Here is a 20,891-nt window from a genome sequence, read left to right on the forward strand (position 1 = left end):
AAGCCTACCGTCTTGTTCTTTTCCTCGAAGGTAGTTTTGACATAGCCTGGAGGTGTGTTTCGGGTCATTATCTTGCTGTAGGATGAACCCCTGACCAACTAGGCGTATACCAGAGGGTATTGTATGGCGCTGCAAAAGGCTGTGGTAGCCCTTTTGGTTCAGGGTGCCAGTCACTCTGTGCAAGTTGCCGACTCTGGATCAAGCAAAAGAGCCCCAGACCATCATGCTTCCTCCTCCATGTTTGACAGTTGGTGTCACACACTGAGGAACCATCCTTTCGCCTACTCGACGGCATACAAAAACCCTGCGTGATGAACCAAAGATTTCAAATTTTGATTCATCGGTCCATAAGACCTTCTTCCAGTCTTCAGTAGTCCACTGGTGGTGCTTCATGGCCCAGGCAAGCCTTTTTTCTTATTTTGCCATCTTAGCAATGGCTTTCTTTCTGCCACTCGACTTGTCAAACCTGCTGCTCGAAGTCTTCTCTTCACAGTTGAAACTGAGACTTGCTTACTTCGACCAGTGTTAAGCTGTGCTTGAAGCTGTTGTCATGTGAGCCACCTATCACGCAAGCTGTTGACTCTCAGAAACTTGTCTTCTGATTCTGTTGTGGCTTTGGGTCTGCCAGACCTCTTCCTGTCAGAGTTTCCTCCAGTTTCCAATATACTACTTACTGCAGTGCAATATTGTCCAAATAATGCTTCAGAGGGTTTAATGACAGTCTGTTCCAATACTGCTTTTATACAGACAGGGGGGTTTGTAATCAAGTAATCAGCAGAGGTTGGGACACCTGTCGGAATTGTTTGCATCAACCTTCAAGGCTTAGTTTACTTACATTGCTGCAGAACAGCTGTAAATTGTTAACGCATTACTTGTTCACTGAAGAAGGCCTTTATTACAATATAACTGTGCAATTTACATTATTTTCCCGTTTTTGCTAACCTAAACTTTTTTTTACCTCGAGCAGTTTACTGCTTACCTTTGTACCATTTCAGGTTATTCACTGGACTTGAAATGCTTAAATTTCAATAAAAACTGGAAAAATTGAGGTGTTCTAAAACTTTTGACCAGTAGTGTATGGAAAACGCGATGATGTCAACAAACAGGTGTACCACAATACAAGGTGAGTATATTGGGGGAGAAGCATGAGAACAGGATCCCAGCAGGTGCAATAAAGCTCAGTCGTGGAAGTGGGAAAGACTATGAAGTGCTTTTGTTGCCATAAAGTTTTTGTTAATGATGAAAGACTTGCAAATTCAAACCTCTCTTGGGCCTGGTGTCAAATGCCGTTGCATCCGAGGAGAGAAAGACTGGTTAGAGGTTGGAGGAGAGACTGCAGGTTCTCATTAGTGGAGTTGGCTTTCCGGGAGAAAAAGGAAAGCTGCTTTCTGGAAAATGCTTCACTGCATCAATTTTTGTAACAGAGATGAGATTTTGTGCAGGACATTGTTTCTGGATGTGTGAATGGACATGAACTGATGAGTGAGAGAGAGTAGTTCATTAAGAAATCAAGGTGTGAATACAATTGTATCCAATCACTTGAAAGGATCAAAAGGCCTCAAACCTCCCGGATTCTTCAGGGTAAACAGAGTCTGATAACCATCCAACTCTGGCCAAACTCTAAAATCGAGGCTCGCTGATCACTTACACTCATTTGTTCCTCTTTTCTCTCACCAGAAGAACCAACTTCATCAGTCCGTTAAATTTAGTTCTTCCCGTCAGGGCTTCAAGATGGCTGCTCACCACCCCCACCTCCTCCGATCATCCGTCATCCACACTCACGATCTTCTCTACCCTCATTAACTCTCCCAAAGTCCACCCCTTCCTTCCCACATTTGTGTGTTTCTGCACTCTCTTTAGCAGCATTCACATTTTTTTTTTTTTGCTCCATTGCTGTTTCAACCCCAGTTTTTTCCCCTCACATCTTTACAGCCCCAAAGTTGCTGTGTTTGAGCTTATATCCAGCTTGTTCAGTCCTGGTGTCCTCCTCCCCCACTCACCCTTTGCTCTCATTCCCTCCTTGCCCATTCTTACTCCAAGTATCCATCTGTTGTGTCCCTCTGTTGGCATGTCTCCCCACTTTACGAGGTTTTTTTTTTACAAGGAATGTCATTGCAGGAGGCCATCAGGCCCAGCAAGCCTGCACAATATTTATCAACCTACAGTTTGTCTGTGCTCTATACCGTAAAACGGGGTGAATAGGGACAGCCATAAAAAATCTTATTTATTCCTATTTAACCCATATATGGGGTTAATAGGGACTACAAGTTGCTTTTAAAAAAAAACAAGAGAACACTTTCAACCCAAATATCAACAAATCAGTATGGTTATCAATTTTCAGCGAAAAAAGTTTCCGAACTTTTTTTCAGTTTGTGTCCCTATTCACCTTGCTGTCCCTATTCCCCTCATTGTACGGTACTTTCTAATGCTGTGCGGCAAGTAAAGAAGAAGAATGTACCATTTTAAAAGTCTTTGGTATGACTCGGCTCGGGGTTCAAACTACCAACCTCTGAGTCAGCACGGACGATCTAACCATTAGGCCACCAGAGTCTGTTGACGAATATCTGGGTCTGTTACTCCTGGTTTTCACTTTGTTCATTCTGTTCTGTTTTTTTTGTTTTCTTTTTACAAGATCGAGGTTCGTGAAAGAGCTAACATTAATCACAAAAAAATAAACGGACACATGAAACATATAATAAGGGGTGTGGTATACAAGATGGGGAGAGAGGGGGAAGGACACAAACACAACATTTGAGCGCAGGGACATCGGGAGATCTGTTGGAGGGAGAGGGCTTGGGGGGAGGAGGCGTTGAAGGGGGGAGGGGTGGGAGAGGTATAAAACACATGGACACTGCTCGGACTTCCAGGAAAGAAGTTGGTATTTTAAAAAAGTGGATTTGGGGTGAATTAACGGGGATAGAAAAGGTCAAGGTTTTGGATTGGGGAAGATAAGAGATGGTGGTGAACAGCTGTTTTAAAGACCTGGAGGGAGGAGTGGGATTGAAGAGAGTGAGGGAGTTTGTTACAGAGGCGGGAGAAAAAAGAAATGAAGGAGTGAAGGTGAGCAGAGAGTCTTGATTTTGGCAGTTTCACCATAAGAGGGTTGCAGGCAGATCTTGTGCGATCTGTAGGAGTATTTGGGGGACAGAGCACAGACAGAGCTGGGGGAGCAAGGCCGGAGAGGAATCGGTAGAAGACAGAAAGACCACCAACCTGCCTGTTTTCTGAAACTCTTCCACTAACTTCGACTTTGTATCCATAAATAACAACACTTGTGTGCGTAAAAATATCAATGAACTGAACTTTAAGCGGTGGTTCATAAATTTTAAGTGAAATTGAAATCCCCGATAGTCTTTTCCCTATCAATGCCAAGGTGGTAATGTACCGATAAAGGGGAATTGATTGGAGTCCCACCATTCCATGCAAATCAAAGTTGTAAAACGCCCTTATCATTTATATAATGTCTCCCAGTGCCTTCTGGCGCTTTCGATGATGAATTATGGGTACGCCTTAAGAACTGATGGAGGAGAGAAAGAGCGAGTAGTTTGTTGAGAAATTAATGCATGAACTGGTGCAGGAGAGAGGGGAGAGGGAGTAGTTTATTTGGTTTTATTGTGTTGTGGCTTTTCCATGAATAAGGATTCTCTTATGTAAATAAATAGGGTTCCTTTATATATATATATATATATATATATATATATATATATATATATATAAATAGGGTGCTGGAAGACCTGGAATGAGCACACACAACAATGCAACAGGGTTCGTTCAAATGCCATAAAAACAAGTGCAAACATGTTTGATGAGACACAAAACGACACTTGGCAAAGTAGTTTGAAGAAAACTAGATCGAACGTCTGAATAATAATTTTGGTTGTGCAATCGATTCTTCAAACCTGGTGCGCAGGCACGTCTGTTGGTGCAGTCCGTGAGAAAACGCATGGAACCAGACAATCTTGGAAAATCATCATCTACACGCAGTTTCATTTCTCTTCTTCGAGTTCTACGGTATTCCAGCCAGAAAGAGATGCTGCAATTACTGAAGAAAGAGCCAGAAAAGACTCTGTGAGTTTAACAGTTGTGGAGTATGGAAATTACATTTATAGCCATGGCCCTATTTATGTTTGTCATGGCATTTGTTAAATATTGCTCACACTATTGCTGTGTGTGTATTATATAAATATACACATAATACATGCATGAGAGCACGCATACACACACTTTTTAAGAATTGTAAAAAATCGGTACACACACACACACACACACACACACACACACACACACACACACACACACACACACACACACACACACAAAATGGTGGCCAGGGTGAGGCGGCACACTTCGCCACCTCCCCGGATTTACTAGATGTGCAGGACTGATGGGACCGAATACCATACCAAGTAACAACTTTGATGAGAGTGTAAATGGTGACGAGGGTGGCAGCTTTGGTGGGACAGAAGACCATGCCCGGTGTCACGCCATTTGACATGCGTTTGCGATGCGGCCTCGGCCTGCTGCTCTGGCAGCTTCAACGAGGCCGAGGCCCATGCACGTGGTGCCTGATGTCATGCTGATCAACCATGCATTTGGGATGCGGCCTGGCATGCAGCTTGGAGTGATTTATGGACTCCATCCCGCCGCGGGCAGATGGAATCGAGGTTCGATGGGGTCGAGGACCATGCTCAATGTAACGGCTTCGGTGAGGCCAAGGCATTTGGGAAGCAGCCGTGCAGCTTGATGTGCTTTGTAGACTCCCGCCCACCGAGAATAACTCCCTTTTGGCGACTTCCTCACATGGTGTGACTCCCTCCTGCTGTGGATGGGATGGGGCTGAGCTTAGGTGGGATGGCGACCAGTCGCAGTGACTGGGCAGGCGGGGATGTCACCGTGTGGATTCAGGCGAACCCCTTGGGGTGGACTTGGTCCATGAGTTGTGGTTCCTTCCTGGGTTGGAGATGGGTGTTTCTGTGTAAAATTTCCTTGTGTATCCTTGTGATTTTCTCAATTGAAAGCTGATAATCATCTATAACCACCCTAGAAAGTAAGGAGTGACTGACATTTTGAGTGTTAGCTTCATCAGAGCTCTCTTTGTTTTTTACTCTGACCAATGACCAATACTCAAAAGGTTTATATGGTTGTTAACATACTCTCATCGCCTTCAATTGATCAAAAAACCCATGTTTGGATCAAAGTGTCCTTCGCGAACACGAATCTTTCATTGTTTGGATGAATAACAGTCAATTGTATTGAGTAATGGTAGAAAATAAAAGGCAAATCTTACCGACTGTTTTGTCTGCATAAATTGCCATTCCAATTGAGTTTCTGAAATAACTTTATCATAATTACATATTTTAATTATTTGTCAGGCCAGCAATGGCAGAAAAACAATTTCAAAACATTAATACAAATTACTGTATTTATTTCTTTCTCACCGGATTGCTGTTGCTTTCACAAGTCACTAAGTTTCGTGTTTAGTTCTGTATGATGACTCATCGCATGGCCTATACTCACGGCTAATTGATTACTTCTACCGATCGCAGGCTCCAGCTCATAGATGTGATGAGTGCAGCTCAGACGGACGCTTCTCGTTTGGCTCTTCTCTCCTTCCTCGACTTCTCCAAGGCCGACAAGGCCGAAGCCTACGAGCGATTTCTCTATGGCTGCGCCTTCGCGACACGACCCTCACCGGAACTCCTACAAAATCTGATGGTCGGAGATATGAACACTTCTTCAGTGCACCATGCATTTCACCAAACAGCACCTTTACGTCATTCATAACTTCTCACTTTCTCTTTGCCTGAATAATTTCTGAAATAAACATCCCGGCATACCCACTGTATCACCAACTATCTCCACTTTTTTTCTCCGCATGCTTGGAAGCGTATGCCATTTCAGTCCTGAAGTAAAAATATCGAATGTGAATAATGAGTCTTGTAGGGTTTAGAATGGCAAGACAATCCTTTACCCCCAAGCTTTCAGAAAAGCAGCATAAATTTTATTTTTTACTCCACCTATAAAACTTCCTCTTCTCTCATTCTCTCTCTCAAACTTCTGCATTACAAGAAATAAATTTATTCAGAGGGTTGAGGAGAAACATCAGAATATTATCAAACTTCATTTTATCAAAGTAGTGTAGCAGCATAGCAAACCTGTTGTGCATTTTGTGAGGAAAGCACCAAATTTGGCACACTAGTAGACTATCATATTATGAAAAGATCTGGATATTGGGCCATCTCAGATTCAGAGATTTGATTTTTGCAAGATTTCGATTCGATTGGGATCGAAGAGAACACCTTCTTCGTCTTCTGTACAGTGAAGTTGCCAGCCCTGAATTCTCTGGCTACATCTGGGTGCTTCATTGGGAGTGCAACCGTGTCCCTCAGGTGAACAGGGACCCACCTGGCATAGTGTGTGTGGTCTAAGGCATGGAACCATGGGACCAGTTCCGTCAGGGCATCAAGGTACGTCGTGAATGAAGCCTGCCGCAGAGAACGCACGTAGACCAGTACCAACATCTCTAGTTCCAGCACAGTTGCCCAGTACTGAAATTTGGGAATGTCTTCTCCTCTCTGGTGACACCAGTCTTCGAACTCAGGCAGGTCTTCTGCATCATCAGCATATGTCATACAGTGGCGTTCATACGCACGGTGTTGCAGGATGTGCAGTGCCGCTGCAGTGATTTGATGAGCTCTTCTTGTGCGGGTGACGTGGACAGCTCGTAGGAAGGAGTCGGCCGTCCCTGGCGTTGCAATCTCAGCTTGCAAAATCTGCAAATCTTGCAAAAATCAAATCTCTGAATCTGAGATGGCCCAATATCCAGATCTTTTCATAATATGATAGTCTACTAGTGTGCCAAATTTGGTGCTTGTATCACAAAATGCACAATTCTTTTGAATATTTGGGCTAAGCCGCCCCACTAAAGTTAAAAAACATTTTGAACTTTTTTTGAACACGTTTGAAACTCAAAAGTTTTGAACAAACATTTTTTGTGAAAACATTTTGCTACCGAGGAGACATGCTGAATGGAGAAGGTGGATCAGACTCGGCAACGGTTGCTCGAGTGAGATGTGCATGGAAGAAGTTTCGGGATCTGAGTGGCGTGCTGACGAGGAGGGGAGTGTCGTTGAAGCTGAAGGGAAAGGTGTATGCTGCATGTGTGAGAAGTGTTATGATTTATGGAAGCGAGACATGGGTAATGAACGTAGAGCAGCAACGAAGGCTGGTAAGGGTGGAAATGCGAATGGTTCGGTGGATGTGCGGAGTATCGTTGAGAGAGAGGAAGACAAATGATGAATTGCGAAAGATGATGGGAATAGAGCCGATGATGGATGCTGTGAAGAGGAACAGGTTGAGATGGTTTGGTCATGTGTTGAGGAAGGATGAAAGTGACTGGTTGCGAAGAGTGATGGAAATGAATGTAGAAGGAAGTAGAGGACGGGGAAGACCGAGAAAGACTTAGCTAAAGATGGTGGAAGAAGAAATGCGGGCAAGGGGGTTAACAAGGAGAGATGCAGAAAATAGGGCAAAATGGAGAAGATTGTCATGGGGACCGCAAGGCTAACCCCACTTTAGCAAGGGAAAATGGCCTTAAAATGCATGTTGTTGTTGTTGTATTTTATCAAAGTTTGTTTTTCTTCAAGTAAAGTTTGCCTTTCACGAACTCACCCTTTTGGTTGTGAAAATATTGACTCATGCATATTCTGTGCAATCGAGATTATTCGTTTTTTTCTGATCGTTATTATTCAAACTTAGAATTTGGATGAAATAAAAGACAGGTCTTACTAGATCTGCAGCAAACACCAAGAATTGGCACACTGAATGTATAATTATAACAAAACAACTTGATATTGGTAGTACGTATATTCTAGGTGCTGTACCAGATGCTCGTTTTTAAATGTATTTTAAATGTCTTGTAATACTGCCAGTAACCCTCTTATGGTTAAACTGCCAAAATCTCGGCTCTCTGCTCACCTTCACTCCTTCATTCCTCTTTTCTCCCGCCTCTGGAACAAACTCCCTCACTCTCTTCAATCCCACTCCACCCTCCAGGTCTTTAAAACAGCTGTTCACCACCATCTCTTATCTTCCCCCATCCAAAACCTTGATCTTTTCTACCCCCGCTAATTCACCCCAGATACACTTTTTTGAAATTCCAACTTCTTTCCTGGAAGTCCTTGCAGTGTCCATATGTTTTATACCTCTCCCACCTCCCCCCAAGCCCTCCCCCTCCCACCGATCTCTCGATGTCCATGCTCTCAAATGTTGTGTTTGTGTCCTTCCCCTTCTCTCCCCATCTTGTCTACCGCTCCCCTTATTATATGTTTTATGTGTCGGTTTGACCTTTTGTGTGATTAATGTTAGCTCTTTCACGAGCCTCGAACTTGTATACAAAAAAAAGAAAGTATTTTGTTATCCAAGCCATTTTGATGGATGAAATGAGCAGGAAGTTGATCGAGGAATGCTAACCACTGTGGGAAACAAGAAGAAGTTGACTTTTGTGGCTGTTAACCCTTTGTCAGAGCTAAAAAAAAAAGTACTATCTACCTCCACGAGTCTTCGAAAGAAAAGAACCACCTTTAGAGGCCATTTTCCCCCACAGAGTGGGGGTTGGCCTCTAAAGGTGGTTCATCTTTTGACACTCGGTATTTAGAAGACAGAGCACGGATCAACCGCAAGACTTGGCATGCCATAGAGGGCTGGGAGGAGTGAAATTTCTCCTTAATTGCTCTACTGAATGCGGAGAGAAAAGCGACGTCGCACTGTGGTGTCCCTGGCACTCAATATATAGAGGTTTACCAAGAATTTGCTTTGTCTGAAGTCAAATCCGGTGTTGTCTAATGTCTCTGTCTACATGTAACAGCTCTGCCATGAGCTTTAGAACCTGTACAAAAGTGCCAATGTATTCATGGAGGCCAACTGAGAAAACGTGAGGTGAAGGCGAAAAGATCTAAATGTGAAATGCATGGATGTATCACAGCTTGAGGCGAGCTGCAGGTGAAAGGGGAACAGGGATTTCAAAAGGTGTCGAAAAGTTCATAGGTAAATCAAAACTCCAGTTTCGGTAATATGAACCAATTTGTATTCCATTCTCACTCAAAGGTCAAAGAAAAGTCAAATTACAATATTGCAAAATGAAACAAATACATATTTACAAAAGGCACGTGACTTGCAAAATACCACATCGTTTTGAGATGGTATTACATGTATAACAAATGAATAACAAGTTCACTGTGTTGTTTACCCCAGGATCGTCTTGATGGTCAGATTGCCAGCGCCGAAACGCGGCAGACCGTCATCATCGTAATCGGAGCTCTTATTGGCAAGCTTTGCCAGGCTGGTCAATGCCAACTACCGGTATGAACATTCCTTTGGAACTTCCCTATTTCTTCATTTAATATACGAATATAGGGGACCTCAAGATCACTCTTTTAAGTAGCAAATGAAACGTTATTTCTTTCAATTCTATTCAACATTTTCGACTCTATCTTAAAAAAAAGAGTAAAAACAGAAAAACAATCTTTCTCCATTATACAAGGCGACCCACAAAATGATGATGCATTTATAAATACGAATTAAACATTTTATTACTTATAAAGCTTTTGCAATAAAATGGAGATTTTTTTTAGATTAATTTTTTTTAGATTAATTTTCTATTTTTAGATTAATTTGTATTTTTAGATTAATTTTCTATTTTTAGATTACTTTTTATTTTTAGATTAATTTTCTATTTTTAGATTAATTTTTATTTTTAGATTCATTTTTATTTATTTTTAGTTTAATATTTGGAGATTTATTTCTCATGAACAACATGTGCGGTGAGATCACCATTTTGTTTTTTTATTCCTTCCAACCAACGGAAGAAATTATTCACTATTCTTCCACACAAGTCCCCATCAATCTTTCTCTAACAATTCCACAACTTTAAACCCCAGCGGCATGCGGCTGTGTAAATACTTGACTTCATATAAAGTCACGTGAAAAAGTAAGTACACCCCATGTAAAGTTTTGACTTTTTAAAGATATTTCAACATACAGCTATTTGATCTTCATTTCAACAATATTGATAGATAAAGGTGATATAATATAACAAATATCATGAAACATTTACATTTTGTAGTCCATTGTATAATTTAAATAAACATAAATGCAAATTTCACATGTGGAAAAAGTAAGTACACCCCTACATTTATCACTACTTCAAATACCTAAAATTAGAATCAGGTGCACCAGCTCAGGTGCAAATGATTAGAACATCGTTCGAGAGGATCTTGGAGGAACCTGTCTTATTTAAACCTCAGACATTTCATTTGGTTTGCTCTTTGTTGTTGATGTGTGCAGCGTCACCATGCCTAGATCAAAAGAGCTCTCTGATGCCTTCAAAAAGAAGGTTATAGATGCCTACGAGTCTGGGAAGGGATTTAAAAAGATCTCCAAACAATTTGAAATCAATCATTCGACTGTCCGGAAGATCATCTACAAGTGGAGAAGATTCCAAACAACTGCCAACTTGTTCAGGCCAGGCCGCCCCAGCAAGTTCAGCCCGAGAGCAGACCGCAAGATGCTGAAAGAAGTCTCTAAGAACCCCCAGAATGTCATCACGGGACCTACAGGTAGCTCTTGCCACTGTTGATGTCAAAGTGCACTAGTCTACCATAAGAAAGAGGCTGCACAAATTTGATCTACGTGGGAGGTGTGCCAGGAGGAAACCTTTGCTGTCAAGAAAGAACATCAGGGCAAGACTAAAGTTTGCCAATGAACACCTAGGCAAAGACCAGCACTTCTGGAACAATGTGGCCTCGACAGATGAGTCAAAGGTAGAGCTATTTGGCCACAGTACCAGAAGACATGTTTCGCGAAAACCAAAGACAGCATTTGACCACAAGAACCTGATACCAACTGTAAAGCATGGTGGTGGAAATATTATGGTTTGGGGCAGCTTTGCTGCATCAGGGCATGGGCAGCTCACCATCATAGAATCTACTAGGAATTCTTCATTGTACCAGAGGGTGCTTGAGGATAATGTGAGGCCATCTGTCGGAGAGGTGAAGCTCAACCGAAGGTGGACCTTGCAACATGACAATGACCTGAAGCATACCAGTAAATCCACCAAGGAATGACTGAAAAGAAAGAAATGGAGGGTTCTGGAATGGCCAAGTCAAAGCCCGGTTCTAAATCCCATCGAGATGTTGTGGGGGTTTTGAAACGAGCTGTGCATGCAAGAAACCCCTCTAACATCACACAGCTGAAAGAATTCTGCATGGAGGAGTGGGCAAAAATTTCTCCCAGTCGATGTCAGAGACTGGTAGACAGTTATAAGAAATGGCTACTTGAGGTTGTTTCTGCCAAAGGGGGCAATACCACCTATTAGAGCCAAGGGTGTACTTACTTTTTCCACATGCAAAATTTGCATTTATGTTTATTTAAATTATACAATGGACTACAAAATGTAAATGATTCATGATATTTGTTATATTATATCACCTTTATCTATCAATATTGTTGAAATGAAGATCAAATAGCTGTATGTTGAAATATGTTGAAAAAGTCAAAACTTTACATGGGGTGTACTTACTTTTTCACATGACTGTATCTCCAGATGAAAGTCAAGGCTCTGAGAGGGGAATGCCATTCCCACACATTGGTGCTTGTCTGGAAACCTATTACACAAGTGATATGATCTTCAAAAGATGAATTGAGAATGTCAGGGACAAAACGGTCACATTATTGGGAATTCCCCAATAGTAGTTTTGCCTTTCTAATTGATTTGTCAGAACTGCGCTTTATTCCAGCTCGATGTGTTTCGACCCTTTCTGGTGTCAGGCCTAGTGACTGATGGGGAGACATTGGGTTCAAGCACAGTGACATTCTCAAAGTTATGTTTGATGTAAAATAATTTTAAAAAAATTGAATACAGAATCGAGGCTCGTGTAAGAGCTAAAATTATGTTTCAAACTAGAACGGCACTCAGTAGAGAGCATACCTTCGCCTGCTTGGCTATATCACTCAATGGTGAAGAATCACTTTGAAAATTCTAATAGCTGGATCCGGCTTTTCACCAAAATCGAAACGATTCTTCCTTGTCACACACAACCTGTCCAACAAGTTTCGTCCAAATCCGTCCATAACTAATCGAGATATCCTGCTATGTATCGTTTTTAGCCCTGTCTCATAATGGTAAAGAATCACTTAAAAAATTAAATAATTGTCATATCCGAATCTATATTCAGATCTTCACCAAAATTGAATCGATTCTTCCTTGTCAAACACACAACCTGTCCAACAAGTTTCGTCCACATCCATCCATACCTTTTTGAGATGTCCTGCAATGTATCGTTTTTGGCCCGATCTCCCAATGGTGAAGAATCACTTTAAAAATTAAATAATCCTCGTATCCGAATCCATATTGAGATCTTCACCAAAATCGAATGGAATCGTCCTTGTCAGACACCCAACTGGTCCACCAAGTTTTGTCCAAATTCGTCCACAACTTTTTGAGATAACCTGCTATGTATAGTTTTTTGGCCCTATCTCCCAATGGTGAAGATTCAATTAAAAATTTCTAGTAGCTGGATCCGAATCCCGACCTTCACCAAAATCTAAGCATTTCGTCCTTGTCATATACGCTACATCTCTGCCAAATTTCGTCCGAATCCGTCCACAAATTTTTGAGATATTTTGTTCACAAACAAACGGACAAGGGTGAAAACATAACCTCCATCCACATTTGGTGGGGAAGGTAACAAGAATGGCACTCAGTAGAGAGTATACCTCCGCCATGCTGAACAGTTTATGTTTTGTATTGTCGTGTGGACGGCTCTCAGTTAAGACCGAGCGTCCACAGATGGAATCGAGCTTACTTTGAGGCGTTCCCAATTCAATGGCGGATCGATACGCAAGACGGAATGAAGAATGCCGACTTACCTTCACGGGCGCAGGAGTCTTCAACCTGAAATCAATTAAGTCACATGAAAACGGAGTTTATGTACAAAAAGTAAATGTGGCTTTATTGCCTGACTCCGAGAACAAAAGAACCATGCCGATAAATAACTAAACCCCTATATCGGGATGTCCCCGCACAGATTTCAAATACACACAGATGGGGAGGATAAATCAAGAAACCGTTGTGTGGTGAATGCGCGTCCTATCTTTGTGGTTCAGTCAGGTTGTGCAGCTCCGTCGTCCAACGCGCTCCGGTTGGCGCAAAGCACATGGTCCATCTGCTGGTGCGAACACCGGCCCCGCTGCTCGGTCCGTCCCACGTCACACAGCACTCACACGCAGGCACCAGGAGAGGAAACTCGACGGCGCCCCAACGCCTCTTCGACGTCTGTCACACAGCAGCGGTGTTCGCCGACCGCAAGGGAAGTTTAGGGCAGGCAGGAGATCCACACGCACAAAGGGGTCCAAGCGTAAGAAGGCAAGGGGGCAGAAGAAGAAGAAAGAAGATCACAGAATCTTGTTTCTCACAGTCTGAGAGTCCTTTAGGTGCTTTTTTGCAAACTCCAAGCGGGCTTTCATGTGTCTCTCACCGAGGAGAGGCTTCCGCCTGGCCATTCTGCCATAAATCCCAGATCGGTGGAGTGTTGCAGTGATGGTTGTCCTTCTGGAAGTTTCTCCCATCTCCACACAGGATCTCTGGAGCTCAGCCAGAGTGACCATTGGGTTCTTGGTCACCTCTCTTACCAAGGCCCTTCTCCCCCGATTGCTCAGTTTGGCCGGGCGGCCAGCTCTAGGAAGAGTCCTGGTTGTTCCAAACTTCCTCCATTTAAGAATTATGGAGGCCACTGTGCTCTTGGGAACCTTCAATGCAGCAGACAATTTTTTTGTGGGCTTCCCCAGATCTGTGCCTCGACACAATCCTGTCTCTGAGCTCTGCAGGCAGTTCCTTTGACCTCATGGCTTGGTTTGTGCTCTGATATGCATTGTCAGCTGTGAGACCTTATAAAGACAGGTGTGCCTTTCCAAGTCATATCCAATCAATTGAATTTACCACAGGTGGACTCCAATCAAGGTGTAGAAACATCTCAAAGATGATCAAGAGAAATGGGAGGCACCTGAGCTAAATTTCAAGTGTCATAGCAAAGGGTATGAATACTTATGTCAATGTGATATTTCAGTTTTTTTCTTTTTAATAAATTTGCAAAACTTTCTAAAATCCTGTTTTCTCTTTGTCATTATGGGGTATTGAGTGTAGATTGATGAGGGAAAAAATTAATTTAAACGATTTCAGCATAAGGCTGCACCATAACAAAATGTGAAAAAAGTGAAGGGGTCTGAATACTTTCTGAATGCACTGTATATGCAAACACATGTAGATTGTCATCACGGGTTTTGACAATCCGTGTCATTTTGACAATCCGTGACAATCATTGTCAAGCAGTAGGCCAACCACGACTATGGCTTCTTTAATGAACCAAATTATTTCCACATTTTTGTTCGGTCACCCTTAGGAGAAATTTGTTCTAAGTCTTTCACGACTTGAGACATCATGCTCGTCCAGTTTTCATGAACCTAACATTCTGAGCCTGGCCTAACATTTGACTCGAGCTGATTTGTGCAGAAATTTGTAATTTGTTCAGGGTCCTGGTGCCAACTCGACTGCTCTCCACGATGGACACCAAGGGATCTTTAACATCCGTAAAGTAATGCTAGCAGACGGGCATCTAGAGAGTAATGCTGGCGTCTCTAGCTCAATGTCTATCCGAAGGATGGCACACTTTTGTGGTGTAACAACCTGCCGCCCAAGCACCAACCTGAGAGTTGATAGCTGGGCCTGGAATCGAACCCAGATAAGAGAGACCTGAAAGGTACATGTGGTATCTCAGTAGTATCCTGTCCTAGAAGGGCTAGAGGGGAAAACGGATGGAAGACACTGCAATCTTGTTTGTCAGCAAGATTTGCAGATTTTCCACCTAGATCAGCAGAGAGTAGCCAAGATATTTTTGACCACAAATATATTTTTTAAATACAAGTCTTTTTGACTGGAAACGATGAATTAGTATTGTATGAGAAAACAACGAAATATGTCAGGGTATTCAATCTCACCCTGCAGACAGATATCCTCTTTAAACTTCTTCCTAATCAATAGCTACAGCAACCTCATGAGACTCCATTGAAGGTACTAGAAATAGACTCAAATGGGAGGCCAGATAATGTAATCTATAAATAAAAGGAGCCCAGTTTCTCTGTCTGTAACGCTATATTCCAAAGTGTTTTTTGCTCTCATATAATAATACAAGTAATAATAACATGAGTTCCCTTACACAGAACTTCGACGCAGGAGGAGGCCACTGTAGGCCCATCAAAGCCTGCGCTATTATTACCAAAGTATAGTTTTTTGTCCATGCTCTTATCACTGCAAATGCTGAGTGTCAAGCAAGGAAGCAGCATGCCATATTTTTATAAGTCTTTGGTATGACTCGGCCAGGGTTCAAACGACCATCCTCACATATTCAGAACGGACGCTTCAACCATTACACCGTTGGAAAGACAATAATCGATCTACTTGGTTGGAGGTGTAATAATCTATTACCTCAAACAAAAATTCGTTCCTCAAATCACAAACTTAACCGTGTTAAAAGCCTCTATATTTGTATTTGAGGAAGAAGAAACGGGTCTTTTTGCTTTAATGTAGTGGTTTCAACGGTTACTTTTATTCCTTTACGACAGCCGGAACCCTTTACAACGACACAAGAGGGCCACACAAAATAATATATCGTAATATTTGTCGAAGCAATAGAAAAAATATATAAAGGTATGTGGTAGAAGCACACAAATAACAACAACCACAGCCACGACAACAATTACATGTTATAAATAAAAGACTATAATATAAGACCCGTCACTTCGCTGACAAGAATACCAATCTTGTAGATAGAGATAGATTTACGTATGCAAGTGAGTGGAATTTTTTAAGATCACATGTGTCCTTCCCCTCCGTGAAGCACCATGTGACATAAGTCGGCCACCCCTCACGTATGGAGAATACCGTGCGGATGGGAAGAGGAAGTTCTACCATTTTTGTGTACGTAATAAATAGATGGCATAGTTTTTGGACCATAGATTTTCAGAGAAAAGAAATAAAAATTAACTTTCACCCTTTCAAAATTGTGCAAATAAATTATTGAAATATCAGCTGCTTTTTTCTTCGTATCCTTTTCTCACCTGTGTTGGAAGTAGAGCAGTCTGCATCGTGATGCTTTGAAAGGTGGTGTATAACCAGAAATACTCTGATAGGGTGATATATTACTGTTATATCAATCAAATGGAAATGTTGAAAAAAAATTGAATATAGCGTTTTCTGAATGTAATCAATATGAAAAACGGGATTTAATGAGACTCACCATTATTATAAGTGAAGAATAAGAAGAAGGAAGGGTTTTTGTTTTAATGTAAATTGAAATAGGCCCATGTATCCTTACCTTAATCAACTATATCTTACTGATTGCAGATTTCCTAGAATCTGATTGATAAAAAGATGGCGATCAGAATTGATGGCGAGCATACGTACGGCATATAAATCCCATATAAGACAATGGTCAATGGACAGACACATGCAGGCACGCCGAGACCGAGCTCCTTTTATATTATAGACTAGTATTATTTAATTCACACCAGTAGCTCATTAATGGCAATTGGGCAGAGTGCATAAACTTATTGAAAATTTCCACCTACTTTTGTCTTTTCAAGTGATAATGTGGTTATTAATGCAAGGTAGTTGGTAAGTAACCAAATTTCCAGAGATTGCAGAATCTTTTTAATGCTGTTTTCTCTTTAACTTTCTCATATAGGTGGTGCGTGAAGCCATGAAGCGGCTTCTTGCAGGATCTGACACCAATAACTCAGACACAGATATACAAACTCACCTTCTTGCTCTAAAGAACACATTCCTGCCTGAAACTGTGCACGTTTTCACCAAGCATGCCGAGCGCGGACCAGGGGCCACCAGTGCCATCGCCATTTCAGGCATTCAGAGCTTCTCTTCAGAATTCATAACCCATGAGGTATTGTCTGACATCAATCTAAAAATGTATTCTTGTACATAGTTAAATTATCAAATATAAATATTATCAAATTATCTTATAGACAATATAATTAGACAATATTATATAATTAGACAATATAATATAATAATTAGACAATATAATATAATATAAAATCTTATAGACAATATAATTATCTTATAAATTAACCAAATTAACAATTATATAAACAAATTATCTTACAGACAAATAATTATATAAACAACATAATTATATAAATTATATAAATAAATAAAAATTATATAAATTCAATAAAAAAATTATAAAGCCTGGCATTGGCTTAGCGGTTAGGGTGCCGGCTTGGGATCCTACGATCCTGGGTTCGAATCCTGATCGATCGCTGAATTAACGCCAGGGGGTTGACTCAGCCTGTCATCCTTCCGAGGTCGGCTAATTGAGTACCAGCTTGCTGGGATGAATGATCACGGTGTGGCACACAGACACATGCACACAGACCTTCAGAATAGGCACACTGTATCCCTGCGCATCGTAAGAGCGTGACCAAGGGTTGGTGTCAGGAAGGGCATCCGGCCATAAAAACATTGCCTCAAACAGGGAACCATGATTGTCATAGGGCCCGCAAGGCTAACCCCCGCTCTGGCGGGGAAAAATGGCCTTAAAACGATCATTCATTCATTCATTCATATAAAAATGTATTCCTGTACATTGTTCAATTATCAAATATAAATCTCATCAAATTATCTGATAGACAATATAATTAGACAATATAATATAATAATTAGACAATATAATATAATATAATATAATATAATATGCAATATAATATAATATCTGGTTGAAAATATAATTATCTTATAAATTAAACAAATTAACAATTAATTTAACAAATTATCTTATAGCCAAATAATTATATAAACAACAATTATATAAACAAATTATCTTATAGACAATATAATTAGACAATATAATATAATTAGACAATATAATATAATAATTAGACAATATAATATAATATAATATAATATAATATAATAGAATATAATATAATATAATATAATAGAATATACAATATAATGTAATATAATACAATATAATAATTAGACAATATAATATAATATAATATAATAGAATATACAATATAATGTAATATAATACAATATAATAATTAGACAATATAATAGACAATATAATATAATTAGACAATTCAATATAATATAATTAGACAATACAATATAATATAATTAGACAATATAATATAATATAATATAATATACAATGTAATGTAATATAATACAATATAATAATTAGACAATATAATATAATATAATAGAATATACAATATAATGTAATATAATACAATATAATAATGAGACAATATAATAGACAATATAATATAATTAGACAATACAATATAATATAATTAGACAATATAATATAATTAGACAATTAAATATAATATAATTAGACAATATAATATAATAATTAGACAATATAATATAATATAATATAATATAAAACAATATACAATATAATATAATACAATACAATATAATAATTACACAGTATAATAGACAATATAATTAGACAATATAATTATCAAATATTGTCTGACATCAGTCCAAAAATGTATTCCTGTACATAGTTCAATTTATCAAATATAAATCCTCGAGTCGAGTCGAGAGAACAATTAAATGAAAAAAATAAGAACTGAAATGAAAAAAAAAGTTTCATATTGGAGTGAAATGTTCCACTTTAAAAATTGATTAATTGCAAAGTCACAATAATATGATTGGTATCAAGTAATAATAATAATAATAATTCATTTATTTTGTATAGCGCTTTTCCAGAAGCCCAAAGGCGCTTTGACAGAGTGGAAAACATAATGCATAACAATACATGAAAACAACAATTGCAAAAAGACAAGAATCAAGAAAACAAACAGCAGCGATATACGGCATATATATAAGACAAGAATCAAAAAGACAAGACAAGAATCAATAGGGAAATATTTAAAGCAAAAGGAGGGAGAAGGAGAAGAGATAGTCAGGGGTTAAATGCTGTGGGTTGAATGTTGAATGCAGCGTTGAACAGGTGGGTCTTTAGTGATGTTTTGAATGTGGTGAGTGAGGAGGAGTCTCTGATGGTGTGAGGTAGTGAGTTCCAGAGGGTGGGAGCAGCGATGGAGAAGGCCCTGTCCCCCCAGGATCTGAATTTGGTCCGGATGGAGGGGGTCAGGAGGTTGGTACCAGCAGAGCGGAGGTTGCGGGTGGGAGTGTGTCTGGAGAGGAGGTCAGCCAGGTAGGATGGGGCCAGGTTATGGAGGGCTTTGTATGTCAAGAGGAGGATTTTGTACTGGATTCTCTGGGGGATGGGGAGCCAGTGAAGCTTGTAAAGGACGGGGGTGATGTGGTCACGGGTCCGGGAATGAGTGAGTAGACGGGCAGCGGAGTTCTGAATGTATTGGAGTTTATTGGTGATTTTTGAGGGTGAACCATAGAGGAGGCTATTGCAGTAGTCCAGACGGGAGGTGATGAAGGCGTGGATGAGGGTTTCTGCAGCCGTGGAGGAGAGGGATGAGCGGAGACGGGCAATGTTTTTCAGGTGAAAGAAGGCTGACTTTGTGATCTGTTTAGTGTATTTGTCGAAGGAAAGGGTTTGGTCAAAGATGACGCCAAGATTCCGGATGTGAGGGGAGGTGGATACTGGGATACCGTCGATGTTGAGGGCAAAGTTATGGGTGGATTTTGTGAGCGTTTTTGGGCCAATGATGATTATTTCAGATTTATCACAGTTAAGCTTGAGGAAGTTGATTTGAAGCCAGGATTTTATTTCAGTGATGCAGTTTGTCAGGATAGAGTGGGTGTCGGTGGAGACGGACTTGGTGGAGATGAAAAGCTGGATGTCATCGGCGAAGCAGTGGAATTGGAGACCATGACGGCGGATTAAGTGACCGAGCGGGGACAGGTAAAGGATGAAGAGGAGGGGGCCAAGAACTGAACCTTGGGGGACACCTTGGGGGAGGGGAGCAGTGGGGGATTTGCAGTTATTGATGGAGATGAACTGGCATCTGTCAGAGAGGTATGATTTAATCCAAGAGAGGGCAGTGCCGGTGACGTTAAAGGTGGATTCAAGTCGGGTGAGGAGGATAGTGTGATCGATGGTGTCAAAGGCAGCGCTGAGGTCGAGGAGGACGAGAATGTTGAGGTTGCCAGCGTCAGAGGAGAGGAGAAGGTCGTTGGTGATTTTGAGGAGAGCAGTTTCAGTACTGTGGTTGGAGCGGAATCCGGATTGGAATGTTTCATACAAGTTATTGGCAGAGAGATGATGTTTGAGTTGAGTGGCTACAGCGCGTTCCAAAACTTTTGACAGAAAGGGTAGGTTGGAGATGGGTCTGAAGTTGTTTAGGGTGTCAGGGTTTAGACCAGGTTTTTTTAGAATGGGGGTAACAGCAGCAATTTTGAGGGAAGGTGGGACGATGCCTGTAGACAGGGAGGAGTTTATTGTTGCAATGATAAGTGGAGAGAGAGCAGGGAGGGAGGCTTTGACAAAGCTGGAGGGGATGGGGTCAAGAGTGCAGGTGGCAGTTTTCATTCCTATGAGGAGTTCAGAGAGGTCAGTAGGAGAGATTGGGGAGAACCGAGACAGGGGATGGCAGGACAAGGGGGGGCAGGTGGTTGGAGGGGGAGCGGGTGCGGCGGTGGTCAAGCTGTTGTAGATGTTGTCAATTTTGCGTTGGAAGAAAGAGAGGAAGGAGATGCAGTTGTCTACTGTGAATGACTGGGTGGTGGTGTTCAGGGGGCGGAGGAGTTTGTTTATTGTCGAGAAGAGTGCTTTTGGGTTTCCGGAGCCAGAGTGGATAATTTGAGAGTAGTAGGCAGAGCG

At 40.9% G+C, this 20,891-nt stretch overlaps 1 protein-coding gene across 2 annotated transcripts in view; it reads left to right on the plus strand.

The window, feature by feature from the left end:
* Nucleotides 1-20,891, plus strand: part of LOC137415686 (microsomal triglyceride transfer protein-like) — a 295,927-nt gene that overhangs the window by 183,472 nt on the left and 91,564 nt on the right. For both annotated transcript variants that reach the window (XM_078783199.1, XM_078783200.1), the window contains 4 exons: nucleotides 3,911-4,068; nucleotides 5,547-5,715; nucleotides 9,253-9,360; nucleotides 16,797-17,009. In XM_078783199.1, the coding sequence (XP_078639325.1) occupies nucleotides 3,911-4,068; nucleotides 5,547-5,715; nucleotides 9,253-9,360; nucleotides 16,797-17,009 (648 nt within the window). The remainder of the gene's footprint in view (nucleotides 1-3,910; nucleotides 4,069-5,546; nucleotides 5,716-9,252; nucleotides 9,361-16,796; nucleotides 17,010-20,891) is intronic.

The sequence above is a fragment of the Myxine glutinosa genome, chromosome 8 (genome assembly GCF_964187855.1).
Source record: "Myxine glutinosa chromosome 8, kmMyxGlut1.1, whole genome shotgun sequence".
Classification (NCBI taxonomy): domain Eukaryota; kingdom Metazoa; phylum Chordata; class Myxini; order Myxiniformes; family Myxinidae; genus Myxine; species Myxine glutinosa.